The sequence below is a fragment of the Nelusetta ayraudi genome, unplaced genomic scaffold (genome assembly GCF_046127955.1).
Source record: "Nelusetta ayraudi isolate G7.1 ecotype Tasmania unplaced genomic scaffold, CSIRO-AGI_Nayr_v1 ptg000006l, whole genome shotgun sequence".
Classification (NCBI taxonomy): domain Eukaryota; kingdom Metazoa; phylum Chordata; class Actinopteri; order Tetraodontiformes; family Monacanthidae; genus Nelusetta; species Nelusetta ayraudi.
Window position 1 is genome coordinate 2,940,674 of NW_027466056.1, and position 24,604 is coordinate 2,965,277.

Consider the following 24,604-nt stretch of genomic DNA (forward strand, 5'->3'; position numbering starts at 1 on the left):
TCCCATTACCACTGACTACAATACTACTTCTCCAACTAGTAGTGACTACTCTGCCACTACTCCCAGTACTACCGCCTACCCTACGAGCACTCCCATTACCACTGACTACAATACTACTTCTCCAACTAGTAGTGACTACTCTGCCACTACTCCCAGTACTACTGCCTACTCTACCACCACTCCCACTACTAGTGACTTTTCCACCACTACTTTCAGTACTACATACAACTTGATCACTAGTGCCACTGACTCTTATACTACTGTTCCCCCTGTTGACGTGACTGACCCCACATCAGTCGGAACTACAGAAACTTCTTCAACTTATTCTGCGGGCTACACGTCAAATAACTCTTCTTCCACCCTGTCTCCATATAATACAACCTTTCTGTCGAATGACACTACAGATCCTGCCACTACTACTTTTCCCACTACTGACATTTCAAATAGTTCAGTTACATCTGCTCCTCCCATAGCTAATTTGACGGGCACAACTACTTCTACTCTTCCACCATCAACAATTCCAAGAACTCCAAGCACTATTACCATTACCACTACCACTACTGCTGTTACCACAACAGCTCCTCTAAAATGTGAAAATAATGGCATGATAAAAGATGGTTTCTGCTTATGTTCTGATGAATGGACTGGAAGGGACTGCTCAGAAGGTGAGAATCAAAATTTAATACTTTGAGAAGATTGGCTTTGTTCAAGATGTGACATTGCCTTTTGGAGGTCAAAGACCATATTAAACTTCCTCCCACAGAAAATTTCTGCAAAAAAAAAGGAGAGGGTAATTACACTTTTTCATTCCCGAGAACAGCTGTTGGCTTGTTTTCATATTCTGATGAGAAGTGTGAGGAAAACACCTCTGGTGAGTTTTGCATTGATACTTAATTTTTTTATTTGATTACATTTATTATTTGATTAATCCTGAGTTGTTTTTGTTATTGTTTTCTCTCAGCTGCTGGCAAACCAAAAGCTACAGCTAGATGTATAAAGCTAAGCAATGGCTCCAGAGTATTTGAGTTGCCTCAAGTCCTCAACTGTTCTCTGACACTCAAAGACATTCAGCAAAATGTGAGCAATGACCCTATCAGGCCGCCGTTCCTACAAGCTCGAGTGGATTTGAAACGTTTCATTGCCTGTTTCGGATAATAAAAGCAGAAAATAAGTAAGAGCATATTTTCCCCCACAGCTTACCAACCCAGCTGATTTGGAGCAGCTGGCATCCAGCACACAATTGCTGACGACTGAAAAGCTGACACCTGACGATGTAACAATAGCTGCTCAGATCGCCACCAAGCTGCTGAATTTGTCCGACGCCACAGAGGTACCAAAAAAAACCCCAAAAAACCCAGTGACTGAATCTGTGAATTTACAAGAGATAATGTGGCAAAGGGTATACATACCCATGATTTTGTGATATGGTATCACTTAAGAGCCCAACATTCTTGCAGAACGTCAAGGTGTCAGCAATAGCCACGGTCAGCAACCTGCTCAACGCCAGCGCCGCAATTGACAGGACCCAAAGCACTGCAACTATAGAGTAAAAAGGTTTTTCTCGTGTTTCACATCAACTGAAGACCTTGGTCCTCCAGGTTTGACCTCTCTTCCTCTTCTCATATTCTTATTTTTGTGTCAAGTCTGACGTTCACGCTGGACGAGCGCTCTCCGAACTTCAGCAAGGATACCAACTCATCCGAGTTCAATGTGGTCCAAGAAAACCTGGTGCTGCAGTCGGCACAAGTTCCTGCTTTAGACACTCAGGGGGTCCAGTTCACGTCGTTTCAAGGTGAATAAATTAACACACGGACATTAAGAGGGTGGCTTAAAGTGTTAGCAAACACTGGGGACCCACCAGATAATCCAGCACAAGGTGTGTCTGAAATTGCTGAAGTTCTGTTGAATGGGCCGGGTCAGTGTTTGGAGGAGACGTGGAAAAGCTGCAAAAGATCTACACCAGGTAGGGTAAAAGCCTGAAAAACAAACACGATATATCTTCAAGACTGAAATGTTCCAAAGTCCACTTTTGCTGCTGCTGGATATGAGAATGAGTAAATAACTTTTATAGTTTTATTACTCAAATATCTTACGACTGTGGGTGCAGCTGTTTCTGTCCCACAGTTAATATACTCTTGCTTTTAAATGAATGTAATTCTCTGTTACTTTGCATCTTGAGATCAAAAGACATACTACTGCTGCTGCTGCTTATAAAATCTTCTTGTTTGTGTGTAGTGAACCTTGTAACCTTCTTCAGTGAAAAGACTCGGGTAAAATGGTCTGGTTCTTTGCAGATTTTGAACAATCTTGCATTTTGTGTTCATCATTTCTCAAATGATAAATAAGATATGCCTGCTTTTTCACATCCTGGGAACATTTCCTGTCGGTGCAGTCAACTGGTGTATTTAGTGGTCAAATTAAGTGAATCCCTTTATGCTGAAAAAGCAGTTGAGCATTAAACGACTGCATTCTTGAATCTCTTCTTTGCCAAAAAAAAATTTAGTCATAACCTTGGAGGCAAATTTGTGACTTTCAAAGGTGCTCACGTTCCTTGAGCGGGAACAGTTGTCGTTTTTTTCTGCAGTTTCACAAAGGGTTTTATTTTCCAATGTTTTAATCATAAAGGATAGTGCTTCACATGATAACAATTCTTTTCTTTGGTTCAGGGAAATCTGACGGTTTTATTGCCGACAGAATTCAGCTGAACCTCAACGCGTCACAGGTCGAGATGGGCAACGGGCTTGTCGACGCCCTTATTTACATCAACTTAACAACAGGTGCTCTTTCTGCTTTTATTCTACACGTTATACACTGACTTCCATCAAATCTGTCCCCCAGTACCCATCATGTGTCTCTTATCCTGCTACTGTCTTAGAAGGCGGCACCAGTGGACGGAAGACGGCCTCGAACATCTCGCTGGGTTTCGTCCTTTACCAGAACGACGGGTTCTTCAGGACGCCGTCCTACAATAAACAAAGGTGGTCCTCTGGCAGGGTCCTGGCGGCCAGTGTAGGTGGTCACGAGGAGGCACTGCACCACGTGGAGCTCCACTTCAATCCAAGTGTAAGGCAACATTCATATTCATATTGATGCTTCACCACAAAGAGCTGCTCAGTCAGGCATACGTACTTTGGATGTACTTTTACACGACAATTATTAACAGACAATCCCTGCTTTTATGCCAAAGACTGCATACTGATTATGTTAACGGAAAGTCATTTCATGTAAAGTGCTGAAGGCAACTGAGATCCATTGAGATTTTAATTTTGATTGCCACCAGACCAGTCTTAGAAAGCACAAATCTGAAGTTTTTTCAGACAGCTACATACAACCAAAGACCTTTGATGCTCATACTGCTGTCTAGTGGTCGTCGAGAAACCCGATTGGCTCTCCGTAATGTTTAAGAAGGACAGATTGTACAGTTGCCTCCTGGGTGGGACCAGCCTCTCTCCCCCAAAACCTCTTCCTTGGGCTCTTTTCCTGAATGCAGGCATGTTACGTTCAAGGCCCAAATCAGCACACACACAAAAAATAACAAATAGGTTTTTCATTGCTTGCATTCTAGATTCTTAATGACACATCGCTGCATGATTACGCCTGTGTTTCCTGGGACTACAATCTGGAGGACTGGTGCACAAAGGGCTGCAAAAAGATCAACTCTAGCATGACAGTGGGATGTTTCTGTAACCACGCCACTAACTTTGCTGTTCTCTGGGTAAGTAGCAAATTCTTAACATTAACATTGATTCTGAACATTGAGCCACTGCAGAAAATCGACATCTTGCGTTCTGATCCAGTCGTACAGTGAAAAATACCAGTACAGATATCTGGACTATATCTCTATGGCTGGACTGATCATTTCTGCTGTGGCCTTGGTCATCACCATTGTTCACCACCTTAAAGTGAAGTACGTGCACCATCTGAATAAACCTTCATCCGTGCTACTCCACAAATCCTTTCTGACGTTTTACTTCCCGATTTATTGACTGTTTCCACTCAATGCCACCGGCTTTTCAGCGTCTGCAAGACCGCCAGGGAGCGCCAGGGCAACTTCCACGCCAAGTTGGTGCTGCTGTACATCTACACCACCCTGCTGGCCTTCATCCTCCTCTTCCTCTGCGGGTCAGACAACCATCACAAGAGCTACAATGTCACATCGAATTTGGACTTACAGACCAATAAGATTCCGGAAAACAGCCGTCACGTGGAGCCGGACGCCGGCCCCTGCACGGCCATAACGGCGCTGCTACACTACTTCCTGTTGGCCACGTTCACGTGGAACAGTGTCTACGGCACCCAGCTGGTGCTGCTGCTTCGGAGTTTGCGCAGTAGCCTGCCCCCTTACTGGACCAGGCTGAGTCACGTTGTCGGCTGGGGTGAGTGTCCCGTCACAGGAGGGATTTAAAAAAAAAAAAATTCTAAATCAACATTTACTGTCAACAAGACCTGTTTTCACTTTTAGTGGGAGCCTTGACACATGTTATTCATGAGCAGGAGCTTGCTTCTTTGATTTAATATGGAATTGAAACTATTTTTATAAATCAACAACTTTGGTCTCAGGACTGCCAGCCGTCATCATGGCGATCACACTGGGAGCAACTTACAGCGTGAACAACCCTCTGAACTACAGACAGGAAGAGTTGTGAGTCAATGGATCATTCAATCAACACTTTATTTACATAGTGCTTTTCATGCATTATCAGAGTCAACTTTTCGTCTGCCTGTTGTGCGGGCTGAGTTCTGGATGTGTGGAATTGAGATCAATTTGGTCCTGCAGTTGCTGGCTGGCCGGAGTGGATCAGAACAAACAGTTTGACTTTGCCAAGCCCATGTTTTGGGGCTTCCTTCTTCCCGTGAGTTTGATCCTGGTCTACAACGCTGTCCTGCTGGTGGTCACCGCGCTGACCACATGCAAGATTGACCCTAAACTAAGAAGGTGAATGCGTTAAAAAAAAAAAATGAATGAAAGAAACAGAGCCAATTCAAAATGAGAACTTTCTTTTACTTTGGTTTGACAATGCAACCCACGAACCTGTTTTTTGTTTGGTCTTGCAGCACCAAGAAAACCACCCTGTGGAAGAAGTTCCTGGTTTGCTTCTCTCTGGCTGTGTTACTGGGTCTTTCCTGGAGTCTGGGGTACTTGGTGCTGGTCTCGCATGCACATGCCCACCATGTCCTGAGCATCATCTTCTGCATCTTCCAAACCACACAGGTGTGAGCTGCTTCTAGCTATTCATCTTTATTTAGATTTTGTTAGCACTTAGAGCTGGAAGTGTAAACTTGACAAACAACTGCTTTACTTAATTTGGCTTGACACGAGGACAGAAAACAAATTAACAAAAAAAAAAAAAAAGGTTAGCATGGATCAGAAAAAGTGGTAGACAACTACTACCCTTAGCTGTCAAAAAGACCACAATTAAATAAAAACAACTTAATTATTCATAAATTAAAACAATAAATTATTCAATAAATGTACATGAAAAATGGTGTTACTACTGGAAAGAAAGGAAAACGTGTCCTCTTTAATTTTAGCTCCATAGTAACTTGTCTGTTGGTAAATGGGCGTGAACAGTTTTGTCAATACTGACTGACAGTCTGTGGCCTCATGCTCAGAAAAATATATTGAGGAGGACACATTTCTGTTTTGCATTTTTCTTCCAGGGACTTCAGATATTCATCTTTTTCACGGCCCGAACACCGACGTTCAGAGCCGCCTTGAAACACTCGGGTCACACAATCACGTCTGCATCACTTGCCCGAGCGCAAACCTACTACCTGTGGGAGAACTTCAAGAAAGCCTTGTCATTCGAGTCTTACAAAAAATGGGAAAACAGCAAATCGGAGAGCACCGCCATGAGTGAGATGAACACGTCTGCTTCTTGTGGAGAAGAAATGACTTGAATGGCTCTGGTTTTGGAGGAAGGCCTCATTTCCTTAAATACACTTTTGGACCTTTACCAGAATTCATACGGTGCCAGAAGATCTTAGGACAAAAATTCACTTTGAAAAAATACTAGAGTGCTTCAGGAGAAACTAGAAATAGATTCACAGACAGATAGATAGAATATTTGCTATTTGCTATGGGTAAATTAGATTTCTCTTGCGCAGTAACAATAGTAAACTGTCAGGTGGTGCCACATCCAAATTTTATGACCAGAAGGCAACCTCTAGTTGCTATACAACTACTTATTTTCAGTGTTAATAAATAGAGCAATAAAAATAAAAATAAAATACAATTAAAAAAAAGCAACATCTGAACAGTGCATGGATGGAACTGGAAGTAGACCCATTAGTGAACATTTATGTGAACATTTCTAGCTCTATTCTTTGTTACAGTTGATGAACTTCTTGGACAAATGATTTTATTTAGAAACTATGTGTATATCTGTGTCTGTTTTATATAAATATAGCAAAACAAATCCTGGAAATTCTGTGTGTTCGTTCATTTCATGTTGCTGTTGCCTAGAGTCACACCCACTCATTCCACCCTGGTGCTGTAATCTGTAAGGTGACTCTGTTAACCAGATAAAAGGCTTTCAACACTTTTTATGAAGAAAATATCCACCAGAGGACGCCAACCCTCCAGGCATTGAATACCTTCATACATTCAGGTTCCTTGAACTTTAAATCTTTAGCCTGATCCTGCTTATTATGCCGGATCTCGCTTATTATGCATTACATTGTCCTGATTATACAACAATAACATAGTGTTTTGCGAACAAGATAAAGATGATTTTTTAAATATGAAACAGTCAAAGCATAAAAAGAAAGTGTAAATTTGTAACACAGCTTTTTTTTTTTCATCTTTTTGCATAAAATACTTGCTACATTAATTACCCACAATGATCTTTACAACCTGTGGGAAACAGAAGTTGCCACATATTATTTGAAAGATTAGATCTTTTTTTTGTTTTGTTCCTACAACCCATCATACATCTCTTTATATAACTGATGATTGAGTCAACACAACCGTGATTGGACAAATGTTGGAAACAGGCGCGTTACAGAGTGGAATTTGACTTTGACTTCTGAGGGCTGCGAGATCAATAACGTTCAATATCAGTCTTCCCCCCGACAGGCCGTTTTCTTGGATTTTCCCTCCAACTGACTCCAGTTATAAAATCAGCTCAAACGTCCACACGGACATCTGGAGAAGAAGCTGATTTCAGTGGAAAAGGAGGCAGCTGTTGGTGTGTCAGAGCCACTACAGCTGATCCAGGGTCGGCGCCAATAAATTACTCAATTACCCGCTCAAATGTTCTCTCAGGGGGTCACTCAGTTCCAACGCAGAGGTCATGTCTTCTGACTGACACTGACGCAAAGAAATAAAAAGAGGGACAAGTTTTGGCCGTTGGGCTGTAAAACAATATACATTATGGCCTCGCAAAACGAGGACATTTTCTAAATATGTTGGTGTATAATTAGAAAATGTCTATCTCCAGGCCAGGGAGAGAGGGGGGAGGGGCGTGGGGTGGGGGTGGGGGTGTAGGAGTTGTTACTGTCATTCTTTCAGGAGGGGAACGAGAAGCAGTCGTGGTCTCAGGCTGGTCGTACTTTCAGTGGTACGGTGCAAAAAAGAAAAAAAGCCTTATTATAATTGTGCAGAAATTAACAGCTACAACGTGCGTGAAGGCGATCAGTTGAGGTTAAGACCCTGTAAAAAGTTGAGCCTGAGCTCTGTGTTGGGGGGCGGGGGGTCATCATCATCATCATCATCATCAGCTAAAATATCTGAACCCACTGCAGGCCAGGAGGTGCAGAGATGTGTTTCCTGCGTCCCTCTGACTCATCGCACCGCCGCCTCTGGCCGAGCTCCGAGGGGGATTCCTGCTGACTCATCGCTCGGACCCTCGCGTCTTGTTTTGCTGTGGATCCTCGGCGCAGCTGCAGGAGATCCAGCCAACAACACGCCGCAGGGAAGGTTTGACAGGGGGGAGGAGAAGGGCGGGGAGGGCAGGAAGGAGGGAGGGAGAAGGGGTACGAGAGGATGAGGAGAAGAGAAGGGAAAAGAGACGTGCAGGTAGAGAAGCTGATGGAGATCCAGAGGAAGTGGAGAAGATGTGGGAGGAAAAACGGAGGAGAAGAAAGATAAGTTTGGTCCAACCTTCCACTTCTGGGTCTTCCATGGCAAAAAAAAAAAGAAATCCTACTGTTCTTGAGTGTCAGACGAGACTCATCCCTCTGTTGCTCGCTCTCGCTCTCTCACTCACACACACACTCCATATGTTCAGACATAGCATAACAACAACATAAAGCAGTTTATGGCTCTTATGTAACTCCACAACATCTGCTGGAGTTGGTGCGGCACTCCGAGTTCAGTAACACAGACACACAGACACACGCACAGACGCACACACACACCTGAGTGTGGTCACGTGAGGCTGAGGCCCCGCCCACTGACCAGACAAAGCTCAAACAGGTGACAAGGTGAGCAAAAGCAATTCCAGTGCTTGACGCTGGAGTCCTGACGGGTGTGTGAATCGAGAGCGGCGCCCCCTGCTGCCTCAATGCACACGTGGGGGGGGGAGAAGTGCTTTGAGGCAGGGGGGGGGGGGGGGGGGGGGGTGCATGCCTCGTGTTATTAAAACCGGGGGAAATTCCTTGACTTTATTATAGTTACAAAAAAAACACAAAACAAAACGGACGATTGAACAGATGATTTGTGCTCAGGTATCAGTGAAAACAAAAGTCCTGCAGCTGCAGCTTTTGTTCACTCTCCCCAGATTGTCTGTCTGTGTCCTGTTCTGCGTCGTGGTGGCGGCAACTTTTCCTGCCGGCGGCCCGATAACGAAGGAATAAAAACACGTCTGGAACACACACACACACACACACACACACACACACAGAAAGGCCTTCCACAGGGCCACACGTGAACACCGTTTAATTTGACGGTTTACATTCTAAACAAACTGTGAACTGGATCTGTGATCGACTGGTTTGCACTGACGTGAACATCAGTTTGACTTTGAATTAAAAGAAAAAAAGCGGAGTCGTTATATAATCCATCCTGACGCGAAGCGCCGAGTTGCAGCAGCGGGGTGGTTTGTTTCGTCTCCGGGGGTGGAGAGGCGGGGCGAGCGGGGACAGCGCTCGGAGTCTGGAGCAGATTAAAGGCCCCTCTGATAGGAGCGCAGCGCTGAGTGGAAGCAGATGCAGTGCTAAAGTTGCGCTCGGGTTTTTTTTTTCCCTGCTCCGCTGCGTGTACAATTGTCGTCCCGGGGGCGGCAGAAAGTCAGAGGGGTGCAGCTTTCCTCCTCGTTTCCGCTGTTTGGGGTAAAAAAAACAACACACACACACACACACACAAGAAAGAGGGAGCGACATGACGGACGGTTTGTTTCGAGTCGATTGTTTCCAGCAAACATGGCAACCGGCAGCCAGGCGGGACGCTGCTGGAGCTGAGGAGAAATGCAAAAATCCAAAGTTTGTGAAATTTACGTCCCACGTGCTGCACGAGACACGGGCCCTGGCTGAATCGTAGTGAAAAGTTGCTTTCGCTCTTTTGATGCTTCGCACGCAAGACAGAACAGTGATGGACGACAAACAAACAAACAAACAAAAACAAAAAGGTTCTGTCGCGCTCGTTAAAACTGAAATATTTTCCCATCCTGTGGTTCAATTGCGGAGCATCAAAGAAAAGAAAAGCACAAAGATAAATCGAATCTTTTCTTCTTCTGAAAGGCTTCTTTCTTTTTTTCTTGCACTTTAATTACACTGACCAGACAGTCTGGTTCTAAGTTTTGTTTGTTTATATTACCTAACCTACAATAAACAGGTTACATAACTTAGAGGCATGAATTGAGACCAGTTGAGCATGAGTTTCGTACTGTAGCTACTGGGGGAGAAGATGGGAGCCACATGTCAAGTATTTGTTTTATGTTTGAGTCGCACGGCTGACTTTAAACTTGTCAGTCCATTGTTTTCAGCAGGTATACAATGGATGGACCAATGAGCTTGTAAATGAGCGCTGCTTCTCAACCAATGAGAATCCTCGAGTTGTTACCGTCTCCGTCTTAAATGTGTCAGTTTTATCCAGTCCTCCCTTTGACAGCTGACTTTTTTATTGGCTCTTCTTAATATGAGATTGTGAAACAAACCCTGCTGATTTAGCTTATTAGTGTTAATGATGTACAAAAGTAGAATATGTACAAAGGTGTACACCAACAAAAAGTATTTTTGAGAATTATTATTAAGCTGCTAAACGTGTATCACCTGTTCGTTCTCGTATGCTTTTCTGTTTTACAAAATGTAGGCCCAAAAATAAAGTCTTATTGGAATTTCACGCCAGCTTATGATATAATTTATAGTAGTTTAGTTCCAGCTTTCGTAGCTTGATAGCCGAGTTGGGACTATCAGAGAGGAATAAACACACTAACAGATCTCATCATCATGGCTAGAAAAGCAACATGTTCTCCACCTGGACTGGAAGGCCAAAGTAAACACAGAGGGAAACCAGGGGTGTTTTTTTTTCTCTCCAAAGAGACATTAGGAAGTTTTTGTGAAACTAGAACAGGTTGTTCCTCGAGGAAGAAGCTCCAGACGAGTGACATCATGTCTTAATTATCCAGTCCCACACATTGAAAAACTAATAAACAGGGATATGCTGTCACAAAAACTAACCTAGATGAGTCTATTTTTAGAATCTCTTTTTGGACACAGTTCATTGTTTAAAACGTGCATTAATTAAGATTTTTTTTAAATTGAAGGCAGGTGAAAAATATAATCCAGTAGCACCTGGACCAGCACACCCTTGAGAAATGAAAAAAAATGAGGCTCCCCCTCACACCTAGGGGTTGACCTCACACCTACAAGTTCATTTTAACATCTGTCGACTGAAAAACCACAGGGAGGCGGGAGGTGAACCCGGTCTTTTCAGCTTTTATATCTTACTAGATTCGTCTGCATTTTCAAATAACTTAGTCACTAAAATTTAGTTGGGCAGCACAACTCTTCCAAGGAAACGTTGGCGCCTGGTGGTCACTGAAGCATGGGAAAACTCAGGAAAACTTCAGCTCTCAAGAACACTCTGTAGCCTACATAAATTCAAAAGTGGGACTGTTGCAGTAGTTCCATTGAAAAAAGTCAAATCACACATTTGCCAATCAGAAAAAGACTTCTGATCTCCGGAGTTGAGGCCACAAATGAGTTTGCTTCTGCCAAAAAAAAAAAAAATCCCTCCATCCTTCGTTAGAATGTAATTATTTTTCCCAAACTTGGTCTCATTAGCCATTAAGTGATACACCCTCAAATGACAAACACATGCAAAACCGCAGAAATCGTGGTGAAAATTTCCACCAAAGAGATCTCCTCTTTTTGAGGTGGCGCAATTCTTTTTTCTTTGGTTCCCAGCTGCTGCCTGCGTGCTGTGCTCACTGATCAACAACATGCGTGTGTGATGGATCATGGGAATCTTCCGACATGCGTCCCGGCCTGACCCTGAGCTCCCAGCAAATCAGCTCTGTAGCTCACGCCTAGCAGGACCAATCAGCAGAGGTCGGTCCTGGCTCCCCGGTGGAGTGGACGTGATTGTAGGATCCTCCGCCATTGCTGCAGAGAGCGCTGGGACGTAATCTAATTTTCTGACTAAACATGAAAGTTAATTGGAAACATGTGTTGGGGTGGAAGGATGAAAGGACAGGAACAGACAGAGAAACGACCAACTCGGCTTCCATTTGCAGCAAGAGAGGACGACGACTCGCAGTGCGTGTCTTCGTCTGCCGTCTTCAATACTCAAGCTATTTGTTTGGATTATACGCACGTTTATGCTGTCAAGTGAAGCCAAACGCACTGCACTCAACATAATTACGTTGGTTTACTCAAAAGTGCCAAATACACATCTTGGCGTTGATGGCTACCATCTTGTGCAACGATGCACTGCTGCCACCGAAGTTCCCGTTTGTCAAAGTTTCCAAATTTTGGAATACCAGGTCAGCGGACTACTTATGCTGGCTGGCTAATGTTCCAAAATTCTTACTTTATATGCAGACAAAGGTACGCAGATTTTTGCATTTTGCATTGTTTCCTTTTTATTGCTGCTGTAAATCACAAATTATCGAAGGTGTTTATTTACCAAGCCTCCTGCAAGTTAACGTCAGGGGCGAAGTACTTTGCAGTTTAGCAACTAATAAGGAAAAGATGTGTCTGCGGGTCATCTTATCCACGTTAACCTCCAACAAATTCGGTCTGGTGTTTGACTTGGAAAACAATGTTCACATCCGTCAAGCCAAAAGGCCTAAAGCTGCCTTAGACGTAGGTTAAAAAGACTGCACAAGTGCGTGTGAGAGCTTTAATCTGAAAAGGGAGGGGTGGTGGGCGAGGATGACAAAATGTTTGTTGACATTCCCAATTAAGGTTTGGAATGATTGTCACTGGGAATAAGAACATCTTGAACATCTGTTTCTCACATGCAAAGTTGCAGGACATGCTTGCAGGGATGATGAAGGGCACCTTTTCACCGTTTCGGCTGAGATGAGATTCAGCGCTGAGGGATGAGGGATCTCACAAATAGTGAAAATCACTCAGTGCGTTTACATGTAGAGCTTAATCGGACTGAGCAATAATTTGGATTTTTCTCGTCCAATCGAAGTTCTCACCTTGTCCCCGTATACATGCAGCTGAGAAATTCAAATTATTGACGGGAACATGTCCTCCTCCCAACACTAGGGGGTGGAGTGAGTCTTTTCAGCTGGTCAGCTGCTTTCGGTTGACATATTAAATCATTATGATATGGAACGATAGTTCATAATGTACGTGTTACTTACTTTGCAGATAAGGTGTACCCTATTTCTTGTGCTCATGGTGATTTTAAAAGGCAGACAAGAACGTCGTCTGCTGTTGGAGAGCTACAACAACACAATGTCTTCGATGCGACGCTTTGTGCCGTCGCTACGGACCCGAAACTCTCGTTCTTGTTGGATGCGGGTTCGGAGCAGACTGGTGGGAGAGTTTGTGTACAGGTTTTGCAAAGGAACGGTGTCTTCAGTTATACACACGCTCATCAAGTACCGACCGTGGAGGAAGCTTGTGCCGCTGCACGCCGTTTCCAGCAGAATAACAGCGAAATTACCAAAATAAAAACAAATCAGAAAAACATATTTTTGGTGTGCTTTTATTTACAAAGTTAAAATTCTTCTAACTTACAAAAAATGTGAACGAAAAGGTAGAAATATAAATACGAACAAATACCTATTTGTTCAGGGGTGCGCAAAGCCAGAGCATTTGCAGCGCTACCTTTTTAAAAAGGTCTCTGTTGTGCATTATTTTAATACAGTATGTCCATCTCTTTTAGAAGAGAAAGCATCACCCCGCTCTCATCCTCTCTCCCAATGTGAACATTCTTATTCGCGTTTGCCAGGTTGTTTCGCGCCATCTGTTTTGTTAGACGATGTAGTTCTGCGGTCATGAGTCGTGAGAGGGAGGCGTGACACGTGCACACTCGCATTGTCCAGTTAATAGTCCGACTGAGGCGTATACATGGCAGAGAAATTCGAATTCCAATCGCATTATCTGGGTGTCTCAATCGGAGTTCTCCGAATCCAATCAGAGTTCTCAAACTCCGATCATAATCGGACTAAGGCAATAATTTGAATTTCTCTAGTGCCATGTAAACGCACTGACTGTTGTAAAGTTTCAACAGTGAATTTGCTCCAGGCAGCTGCTCCTCTACCTTGTATTGTCCCCGGCTGAACGAATCCTGGCACGACATGCAACGTCTGGTTTTAGGGAGTGGGCGGGGGGATTATGTTGCTCCAGGGCCGTTGAGCTCACTGAAGTCAAATCAGAGGTATTTTGGTCACAACATACTCACAAATCTCTCGATCTGGAGTCCGTTCTCCCAGGCAGATCCACCTTCCAACAGGCCCTGCCTGCCAGCATCAACAAGCACTTCGGCGCCCATAAATCCTGGAAATTAAACGGCGGGAGGTCTGGAGACTTTCTGGAGCGTATGTCCTGAATTCTGTCATCATCTCCGCAGCACAGCTCATCACATCGTTGCTGCACAACTGGCCAAGATGTGGTTAGAAACGTAGCACCGAGGACTCAGATCCAAGCTCCACAAGAACCGGGACCAGGACTCGGGTGGTTAAAATTGCTCGCAATGTATTTGGGACTCTGCTTCCAAGCTGGAGGAGGCAAAGTTATTAGATTCTATTTATGTTTGGAATTAATACACCTCATATTCCCCTCAATATGACACTACGGCTGGAGAATCAATAGAGAATCACAATGACACATCACATCACTGTGTGAAAACATTTCTTGTGAAGGTAAAGAACGCGACTGAGAACGCTTCTCTACAGATGTGAAATCTGACTTGCAACAAGTGTTGTTGCCCTCTGTGACTCTCTGAACAAACATCGACTGAGACTTTCCTCTTTTGGAACTTCAGAATGTGTTATCAATCCCAAGGATGTGCTTTTGTGCCCGGAACAAATTTTACTGTTTTATGTGCATTTTTATAGGTTGACGGTAGTTTTATTAAGGGAGCAGTGTCTGACCGTCTGCTACCTTATTCAAATCACTGAAACATTTTTACTATTGCAAGAATTATTTGACAGAAATCTGAATGAGTGAAGTATGATAAATGAGAGAAGCCAAAAAAAATACTTGGTTGTAAAAAAAAAGAAGAAAAAAAGGCGGCTCTCACACAAATAATAAAGCGTGAAAATAATATGAAGTTCACGCACGAGAGTTGATCTCTTCCCCACGTGTGACGCCTCCACCGTGAACCCCTCAGATTGGTTGACCGAGGAAAATGATTAATGCGTTTCTGGAGTCCAAAGCATTTGCAGTTTTCCGGGCTGTGACGCAGGTGTTAAACGGCTGGAAGACATCGTGGTTCGTCATTAACGTTGTGCATTTCCTCCCTGCTTCCTGTCCGTCAGCAGCGGCTATGGCTACGTTCTTTTTCCCTCGAAACTCTCCAGAGAAGAAAGAACCTTTGAAACATGCTCATCCAGCACAGCCGAAGACATCAGTCACACTAAAGGCTTTTCATGGAACATCCATTGTGGAACTGGCCGTACCTTTCTGTAGCTGCGTTTCCATTATGCCTGTGTAACCTGCGTCTGGGTCTCTAAATGTTCTGTTTCCTGCCATAAAGGAAATCATGGAATTTCTCGCAAACAGCCCATTTTAAGGCCAAGAACTTTAGCTTGAGAGTAGGATAGTTTTCCTCACTCTTGGAAAGACCCCTACTGGCATACGCAACAACCCTAAGCTTTCCCTCCTGCTCCTGATAGAGAGCAGCACCCAAGCCTTCACGACAAGCGTCAGTAAGTAAGACATACGGCAATTGTGGATTCGCAAAGGCAAGGACAGGTGCAGATGTCAATTTCTCTATTAGAGTTTTGAAGGCATTCTCACACTCATGATTCCACCTCTCCCCTAAAGGCGCATGAGGGCAGACAAAAGATTTGGGGTGGTCTCTTTTGTAAACTTTGCCTCTTTTCTTTGGTAGGTAGTAGCCTGCTGTGAGGCTGTTAAGAGGTTTGGCTATCTGGGAATACCCTTTGACAAAACGTTGATAATACCCAGCGAAGCCGAGAAAACATTTCAACTCCTTCCCGGTTGAAGGGCGAGGTCAGTCTTTCAAGGCAGACACCTTGTCAGGGTCAGTGTGGACTCCTTGAGCATCGATCACATGACCAAGATACCTAACTGAGGTCTGAAAGAAATGACACTTTTCTGGGGACAGCTTCAAGCCATAGTCCCCCAGACGCTGAAGTACCTTCATGAGCCGTGTTTCATGTTCCTCCAAGGTATCAGAAAATACGATTAAATCGTCAAGAAACACAAGGACCTCAGTCACCCACACACTTCTCCATGAGGTGTTTGAATTCAACCGCATGCCACAGGGCGTCACAAACGCTCCAAGCAACTTCCAAAGTAGCCTAGGGGACACACAAAAGCGGTTTTGGGCTTGTCCTCTTCAGCCATCTCGACTTAATATCCAGATTTCAGGTCCATGACCGAAAACCATTTGGCATCACTGAGGGTTGCAAATGTTTCCTCAATGTTGGGGAGGGCATATGCATCTCTAATGGTTCAAGCATTTAGCTTCCTGTAATCAATGCATAGCCTGATCGATTTGTTCTTTTTCCACACTAAGACAACTGGCGATGCGAAGGGAATCTCGGATTATTTGATAATTCCTCCGTCAAGCAGTTCCTTGAGGTGTTGTCTGAATGCTTCCCTGTCACAGGGATGGATAGGCCTTGGCCTTTCTTTAAAGGGCCGACCTTTTTCCGTGTGGCTCAGAACTATATGGCTGTCGGCGCAACGTACTTCTCCGTGTCACGCTCAGAACAAAAATGGCTACCAGCTCGTGCTCACGTACAGGACGCGTTCAAGATTGTGGGAAACAAGTGTGTCCTAACTAACGTAACCGGCACGTCGGGGGGTGTGGCGTTTAATGACCGTGGGCAATTAGGAAATATAATAAGATAATGAAGAAATAAAAATAACCTGGGTTACACCTGGAATTGCGCAAAACCTAAATATCGCAATGAAAAACTGGTAATGTAAATGCCTAAACTTTGAAAAACCTCTCAAATGTCACTAAAAGGTTTTAAGCTCTCATGAGGATTTTTTTCAGATGTATCAATTTTGAAGTATATCGCAAAAGTCTAATGAAAACACTTTCTTTACATTTCCCCGTCACCGGACGTGACATAAGTGGTCATGTGACCAGTTCACTTCATGTGAAAATGGCATGTTATGTTTGGACGGATGAGGAGACAGAATATTTTTTTTACAAATAATCAAAGAGAAAAATATAACAACCCTTCTTGACAGCTAACAAACAAACAAAAGCCAACGTAATTCTCCTAAATCTCGCGTCCCGAATTACGTCTCGTAATTCTGAAGATCTGTAGACCGACCCTAATCTGAAATTGCTAACATGCTAACATAAACATTTTTTTTTGTTGTTCTTGCGGAGACAAATGTCTTCAAAAACATAGGGGGCAGTGTCTTTCCAATGTCAAAATTTGTGAATGTTCTTTAATGGTGTTAGTGCAAGCATGATTCTCATTGTTCATGGTTCTCTTGAATGGTTCTATTGTTCATTTGACTGATAGCTTAGTAAACATTCCCAAAGTACTCAGAAATTGCTAAAGATAATTCCTCCACGGTCTGCCCAGCTTTTCGGAATCTGTTCCAGTTGTGCTTGAAATTATAAGCGATCACTGTATTTAAACTCTCCTGGTCTGCAGCCAGTGGCACCCTCAGATGAAGTGAAACAAAAGGGAAAATATGTAACTCTCAGAGGGTCGGCATATTTCATTTGGTTCCTTCTTGGACCAGCCGTCTTCTCTGCCAGCGTCTGATTGGCTGCCCTGTGCTGTTACATAACTAGCAGGGGTTTTCCTCCTCCGAATGTTGTGCAGAGCAGATCTGAACCTGTTGCTCTTCTCTTTTATTGTCTCTTAAAACATGAAGCGGGCTCACGTGAGGCCCCAGTGTGGTCTCCCCATCCCCCTCGGGGCCCTCCAGCATAGCCAATTAGAATTATTTAAGAGCCATCGGAAGTGATTCTCAAGAGGCAGCGGGGACGTTTGCAGCTCGAAGGCCCGTCCTGTCATGGTGATGACACTTCACCTAGTCCTCTAATTAGAAACACACTCTCACACACATACATGCACAGACACTGGCGTCCCTGCGGGGCCCCGCCGCTCTCCCGAGCTGGTTTCGGTGGGTGTGCAAGCTCGCCGGCGGCCACAACCAGCCTCTGCTCGAACAATCAGCTTTTCTTCTGGCTCTGCTTCCCATCTGGTGAAGTCATCAGGTTCTTGGAGCAGCGGCCAGGCCGGTTTGAACCCCCCCCCCCCAACAGCAGGTCTAGGGGCCAGCGCTGATTAAGTGAAGCCTCTCGGTTAGTGTTCGGGCCTTTGTTTGAAACTCATAGGAAAATCTCCACAAGAGCAGATGGCCAACAGGCTTGAGCACCTCAGGTTCAGACATATTTCTCAACCCATTCTGAAGGGGATTATCGTTTTGTGTGGAAAAGTCTTGGCGTCACTTTGTGAAAAAATTTAATGAATACGTTGCTCTGCAGCTTGGAACGAATAAGAAATTCAACTTAATTTCTCAGGCAACCATTGCAGGTTAATCTGAAAACTTAAGGAAGGGGGGCCTGCGCTATGATTGGCTGGAGGAGCTTGCCAGGTGTTTCAAATTTGCGAGGTCGCCTGTAATGATGGAGGCCACTCCGAACGACTGGCGGTGACCCTGGACTCGTACCAGCGTCTCCTGGATAAGGTAACCAGGTTTTGACGGATACCAGTTCTGCCGTCTCAAGGTCGCGCTCGACCCCTGAAATTCTTGAGGTTTTTTTTCGACTTTCCCCTGCCTCACGTGTTGGAGTGGCGAAGGCATTTCTCCCAAACTTCAGACAGCGGCAGCAGCAACAGAAACTCAACAACCCAGCGTGATTATACAGGGAGTGTCTGGCAAAATGTTGTGGTTTGTTTGCACTGCGCGAGCGGCTCCATGCTGCCGATTTCACTCTGCGGTTTGGACACGCGTGTCAGTGTTCGCACACCCAGATGTCGCACTCGTCTGCATTCATCAGACTGAAGGACTGACAGTTGGAACGTTCAGAGAGTCAACGCAAAGTTGTCCTCTGGAATGCTGGTGCAATTTCGATAAACACAAGGTTTGAAATCGACAGGGGAATTAGATTTTTAAGGTGTATGCAAACACACTAAAATTAATTGCGGGTAAAAGCTGAGCAAGTACGATGACGTGACAGATCAGTTCCTTCCTCTCTTCCTGCCAAGGGTCAACATCAAGCCTGCACATAAGAGAAGCTGATAAGCCTCTGTTTCCCTCCTCTGGTTTACATGTGCGGCCTTCAAACCTCACGTTCCTCTTGCAGGAGGACTTTCTTGTCCCGCTCCATCAAGCCCCCCCCGGTTCGTTCTCTGGATAAATACACACATCCAGAGGACGGCTCCGCAGGATGAAATGCTCACGTTTGCCTTCCGTCGGACGTCTCAAGGCAGAAATGTAAACACGCACTGGCTTTCAAACTGCCCTCTGGGGAAGAGGCTGTAAAAGCCCCTCAGGCATAGACGGCACGTTGAGGTTCCTTCTGTTGGATGATTCGCCGTCAGACTGTAAAAACAACCTGTTGTGTCACAGTCTGACCTTTGACCCAACCAGATCCCTGAAATGTGCAACTTAACCATCCAATGGGAAAATGTTATCTTTTTTTTAGTGTTATGCAAGTTCTCAAAACCCCATTTGAAACTTAACTTGTAACAGCCCCACTGAGACACTTCCTGTGGAACCATCCCTCTGTTTCACTTACCTTCTAATTATAAATTTCTTTGAAATTAATTTATGACAGTTTTGTTCAGGAGCAGCCCCCTAAAGCCAGGATTAGTATTACCAGGGGACCTCTGGTAATTTATAATTTTAACAGGCATTTCATTTGTAACGTAGCAAGGACAGCTTTTTTCCATTTTAGAAATATTGCTAAAATTAGAAATTTCTTATCTATCAAAATTAGAAATTTCTTGTCTATCAAAGACGCAGAAAAAATTGAGTGTGACAGTCACTCTTTTGGGTCAAAATTAACACTGCTTTTTTCATAGGTCACTTTTAAAATCATGTCATATTCATGATCATAATCCTGGCCATGGATGCATGAATCATTGCATATGACCTTGAAAATGGCAGGACTTGAGCCAAACTGTTTTAAGTGGGAGCCAACAACACTGATGATTACTGAGTCCAAAAAGGCCACAAACACTTATACCAAACAACACAAGTCATAGTCACTCACTCACTCGGTCATATTGAATACACAGAAATTCAATAAAGATGCTCTACTTGGTTTAATTGTCGGTGCCTAGTGTCATACTTCTGTAAGCCTGAGCAGTTATTATAACGGCAACCACACTGATGTCTGTATTTTACTCTATTTCAATGACTTTAAGACCCGGATATGATGATCTTAAAGTAATTGAAGACCCGGACATCATATGTTCCAGGTGTGATGTGCACCCGCTTTTGTTGGGTGATGTGCACCCGACATAAGCGGGTAAAAACAATAATAAAAACAAAAAAAAACAAAAAACACACCCCAATCACTGAGACGCAGATTCGCCATAAACTAGAAAAGGACGTCTGTGTTTGGCGAAATATGGTGGGTGATTTGCGGTGGAATTTTTACTTTACAAATTACAGACGTGGCGCATTCGCACGTGATCAAGATCACAGATGTCCTCCAAGATTACAAATAACCAGAAGTCCCCAGGCAATACTAATACCCTGCAAATAGGACTTAAAACTGCCCCCCCCACCCCCCCATAACTAATTCTAATTTCTTCGGAATTTATTAATCTATGAAATTTGATAAACTACATGCAGTTGTCGTCGCTGTTTGCAAGCCTTCCATCCATCTCTCCATGTAAAAGAAGTCAGGGGAAATCAGGAGGAAGAAGTCGCCACCTGTGGATCGGTCTTTCTCTCCTCATCAGGGGTTCCCCTCAGTTCCAACAGCAGTTGTCCCCTCCCTGGTCTCTCCAGTCCTATCAGCCAAGTATGATTCTCATAACATGAGGGAATCCCAGGCCACATGAGTTCAGAAGTGCGCTGCACCGTAACTCATGCAGTCAGAAAAAACCTGCTGATAGGGAGATGGCAAAGACAGAGCAAGGAACAGAGAGGGAAAACAACATTTGGAGAGCAGAGCACAAACTTGATGGTGGGCGTTTTCAAAAACTATGTTACAAAAGCGCAGGAAGTTGAACTGAACTTTGAAAACATAGGAAAATGTTCCAAAAGTGATTCCAGATTGATGCAAAATAGTCCAAAAATAGGTGTAACTATATCCAGTTTAAGGGAAGAAAATTTCAACAAAGTCTTGATTCTCAGGACTTTTAAGGGGATTCTGAGGCAAGATCACAGCAAAAAAAACCAAAGGACTGGAGTCGAATTAAAGACCCTAGTGGAGATCCCACAATACCAAGACCAACCACAAGTTTCGACTCGCGTCCAGACGTCTAAGCGGTCAAGAACAAAATGTCTAGAGTTGAGTCACTTTTCCAGAGATCAGATAGACGAATTATGGAGCAGCCTTCTGAAAAAAACAAAAGCAAAACATTTTTCAAAGCAACATTTCTTACTACTATCAAAAAATTAAAAACCCTATGACTGAAAGATCGATACAAGGAAAAAAAAGAAAAATCAAGAATGACGCGCGGAAAAGGATCTGATGAGTTGATAAGTTTATATATTTTTTTTTAATGAAAATATGGACGGTTCACAATTTGAAGGAAATAATTTTAATTTGAAAAACAAGGGCTAACATCCCTGCGAAACATCCATCTGCACCTCCAAAGACGGGGCTGATGTTCAGAGTCTCCGCAGCACTGGAGGCCAGAAACTGAACCACTGCGAAAACAATTAACAAGTTCACCTCATGGGAACAATCACTTCCTGTGTAAGAGTGAGAAGGACACAAACTGTGCTTTTAGATGGTGGAGGAAAGGGAAGAAAAACACAATACCGGGCAGACAAATGATGCTCGGAGGGAGCTTACAGAGCAGTGAGCTGCACAGCATAGCGATCCGACTTGCTGTTCTAATCTTTTCTGAAATACCCGGAAGGGAGAGAACCGGTCTGCAATTCCGAACGCAAGGTTTCATCGACAATTTCACAAGCGCAATTCTCAAATTCTCTGAAACCTGAGCAGAGTAATCCATAACATGGGGACTTTTAGGTTCTTACACCAGCCCTTTCAGAGGAGTCCCTCAAACGAGACCTGACAAAGGCCACACTCGCAGGGCCGATCCTTGACGTAGGATTAACGAGTCCCACACATAGTGTTCCCGCACCACTTCACAGCCACCTTCCAGGCTTCAACGAGGAACACGTGCAATTCCTTTAGGAGGTAGGGGGGGCCTGTACCCGAGCGGCAGGACTCGGGTCCCGTGTCATATCGCTGGAATCTGATAACAAAGTTGGATCTTTACGAAGATATGGAAAAAGCGGACGGCTCTGTACGATAATGACATACAGGGCTGCGTTCCCCGGACTGATGACACCCACTGGCTCGCTCGGCAAGATTTATGGAGAGCAGCTTGAAACGTTTACAGTCACACTCGCTCTCTCTTGAGAACAGTATGCTTTCAGTGTGTGCAGCGCGAGGAGGGCAGCAATGAATCAGTTTCAACCCACAAGAAGGTGCAAGAACTGATGAATTTTATTTTATTTCTGTTGAACCTCTACCAGGCATGATCCCATTGAGATTCTGAGAATCTCTTTTGCAAAGTAGCCCAATGCCAAAACAGCAGCATAACTAGTTCCACATTTAACATTTCATGAAGCAAATATACATGAAGTCAACAAATAAATACAAAACTTTGATTGCTTTTGCTCGCCATGTGAGCTTTAAGAAAGTAAGACTTTAGTGCGATGGCAACAATTAGCAGTTGGATTTGAAATTCATTGCAACTCATTAGCTGCTTAAGCGTTATCTATGCTGACAGTACTTTGGAAAAATGACTACATCATTTAGAAAAATGACAATATGTCCTGTTGAGGCTCTGCAAAAAAAGGGTTTTCTTTTCCTTTACCGTCTTCTGAAAAATGATTTATTCAAGTGTTTTATCCCTGACACGTGGGATCCAAAAGAAAGGGATACGAACATTAAGAATCAATATTGGAACAACAAAAGTCCTGATTGCATCTCATTCCGTTCAAATCCTGCGGGAGGGTTTGGACGGCCCAGAAAACTAAAAGCTAACTAAATAAAGCAACATGTTTGTTGGCTCAACTGCTGCAGATGTTTACCATCTCTTCTGATTTCTCAACTCGGCAGAGCTGAGCAGAATTTTTTTGCCTCCCGAGGCCTCCGAGGAGAGAAAACACGTTCTAATCTGTGCATTTATGTCATCGCGTTATCGTGTTTGAAAGGACCCTTCCAAGTCGGGAACCTTTGCCAAAACCAACATTTGGAGTCTCAGAAAAGCTTGTGTTTGAGACACTTGGCGGGAAATTACCTCAGAGTATTACCCAAGTTCCTCTCGCTCGCCCGCAAATTGTGCCCCTCCAGGAGTGGGTCTTTGGCACTGTACATTTTTGCGCTCTCACGTTCTCTGAACCGACATCTTGATTCAAAGCAGGATCGCTCAGCCTTCCTTGCAGTCCTGATCATCGTCCCAAGGTCCACAAGCAGGTCCTGGTCCAGGTTTGATCCACAGAGGACCCTCCTTGTTCCTGAGCAGCAGCTCTTCATTGTGTCTAACTGGTGACAGCTTGCGTTCCTGCGTAGGCTCAGCAGCTTCTCTTTGTTTATCAAGAAGGAGAAACACGCTGGTTTCGGACGTTCAAAGGGCTGAAACTCTCCAGTTGCCTCTGACAGATTAGATTCAACGGTAGAACTAAAAACACAGGCCTTTTCCCCTGAGGCCCAAAATGTCTAATGCAAGAAACAGATTGTTACTGTAATAAAGCAAAGTTTATAAAAAGAACTGGGTGGGTTTGCAGGGAAAATAACAAAAAAAAACAAGGGTACATACAGAGCTGCGGAAAGTTCCACGAGGACTTCACACTGAAGACTTTAAACTACAAATATCTCATGTTTTAGTCCGAACTGAGATTTTAACAGGCATTTGATTTGAAAGTAATTCCAGTTTCTCCTCGGCAGGATGTTTTTCTAATTGTTGCACTTGATGGCTTGTTTTTCACGGAAAGAGTTTTCTCAGGTTCTCAATGCATTGAGGTTTTACACTTTACTGAAAAACCCTCCTAGTTCGGATATCCTGCAGGAATAAAATGCTCTGTTGTCAGGGGGTTTAAGTCTGGGTGCCGAAAAGACGGGAGCCAGATTACATGGCGTTAATCTCCTCGTTTATCTTTCCACAAAAGTGATGTCACTGGGTTACAACCTCAGAACTTGTTGCCAAATTAACCCAGACTCTCTTTTTTCCCTGACAAGAATCTCCTCAGTGGCCTCAGTCTGTTGCTGGGGCTCAGCTGAAAATCTCTTCATGCAAACAGAATCGTTTTGAATCAGTCGGTAACTTGATGGGTCGTGGCTTTGACAGACACACGTTAAATCAGTGCATTCCTGTGTCAGTCTCACCAGCCAAGGAGAATGACATCAGCTGAGAGCGAACTAGGCAAGCGTTTTAGTTCAGGGGGAGGGCAGCTAGCTGGTGGGCAAGTTCGCCCCAGAAAAAAAAAAGAATAGACAGCCAGTATAGAAAAACAAAACAAAACAACACTTTCCTGCTTGTCTCTCAGGAGTGGGGGATGGGTGTTAGTGCTAAGTTTTTATGAGTGATATGCACAACAAAACTCTAGGTGGAGCTCTGTAGATAAAGAAAAACAGCAACCAAAACAGCAAGGAAGTCCTGCGTGGTATTCTTTGAAGATTGGAAGCACTGTAAAACATCTGTGGCTCACAACAAACGCCACAGATCGACACACCGGCAGTCGCCTTCAATGTCCGCCTCCTCTTCCTGCCGCGCTCTTATTTACCGCTTAGGTCCGTGTGATGTGCGGCCCAGAACATGGATTTACCAGGCTCCCACCTCTTTGTGGCTGCGTGTGCAGAGCCGCACGCTGCAAGTTCCACTGCTTGGTG

The 24,604-nt window shown here is 44.1% G+C and overlaps 1 protein-coding gene across 1 annotated transcript; it reads left to right on the top strand.

The window, feature by feature from the left end:
• Positions 1-813: 813 nt before the first annotated feature.
• On the top strand, positions 814-6,325 carry LOC142878940 (adhesion G-protein coupled receptor G7-like). The gene is made up of 14 exons (XM_076012390.1): positions 814-871; positions 962-1,077; positions 1,196-1,330; positions 1,458-1,546; positions 1,644-1,792; positions 2,667-2,777; positions 2,879-3,063; positions 3,566-3,715; positions 3,798-3,907; positions 4,018-4,376; positions 4,561-4,642; positions 4,778-4,936; positions 5,056-5,212; positions 5,662-6,325. Exons 6-14 carry the CDS (start codon positions 2,729-2,731, stop codon positions 5,899-5,901), a joined length of 1,491 nt encoding a protein of 496 aa, XP_075868505.1. The 5' UTR covers positions 814-871; positions 962-1,077; positions 1,196-1,330; positions 1,458-1,546; positions 1,644-1,792; positions 2,667-2,728; the 3' UTR covers positions 5,902-6,325.
• The last annotated feature ends 18,279 nt before the right edge of the window (positions 6,326-24,604 follow it).

Excerpts from the sequence above, each read along its gene's own strand:
- LOC142878940 (XM_076012390.1), top strand. The coding sequence starts at position 2,729 with ATGGGCAACGGGCTTGTCGACGCCCTTATTTACATCAACTTAACAACA. Across the intron at positions 3,908-4,017 it reads GTTCACCACCTTAAAGTGAA|CGTCTGCAAGACCGCCAGGG; the intron begins GTACGTGCACCA and ends CCGGCTTTTCAG. Across the intron at positions 4,643-4,777 it reads AACTACAGACAGGAAGAGTT|TTGCTGGCTGGCCGGAGTGG; the intron begins GTGAGTCAATGG and ends TTGGTCCTGCAG.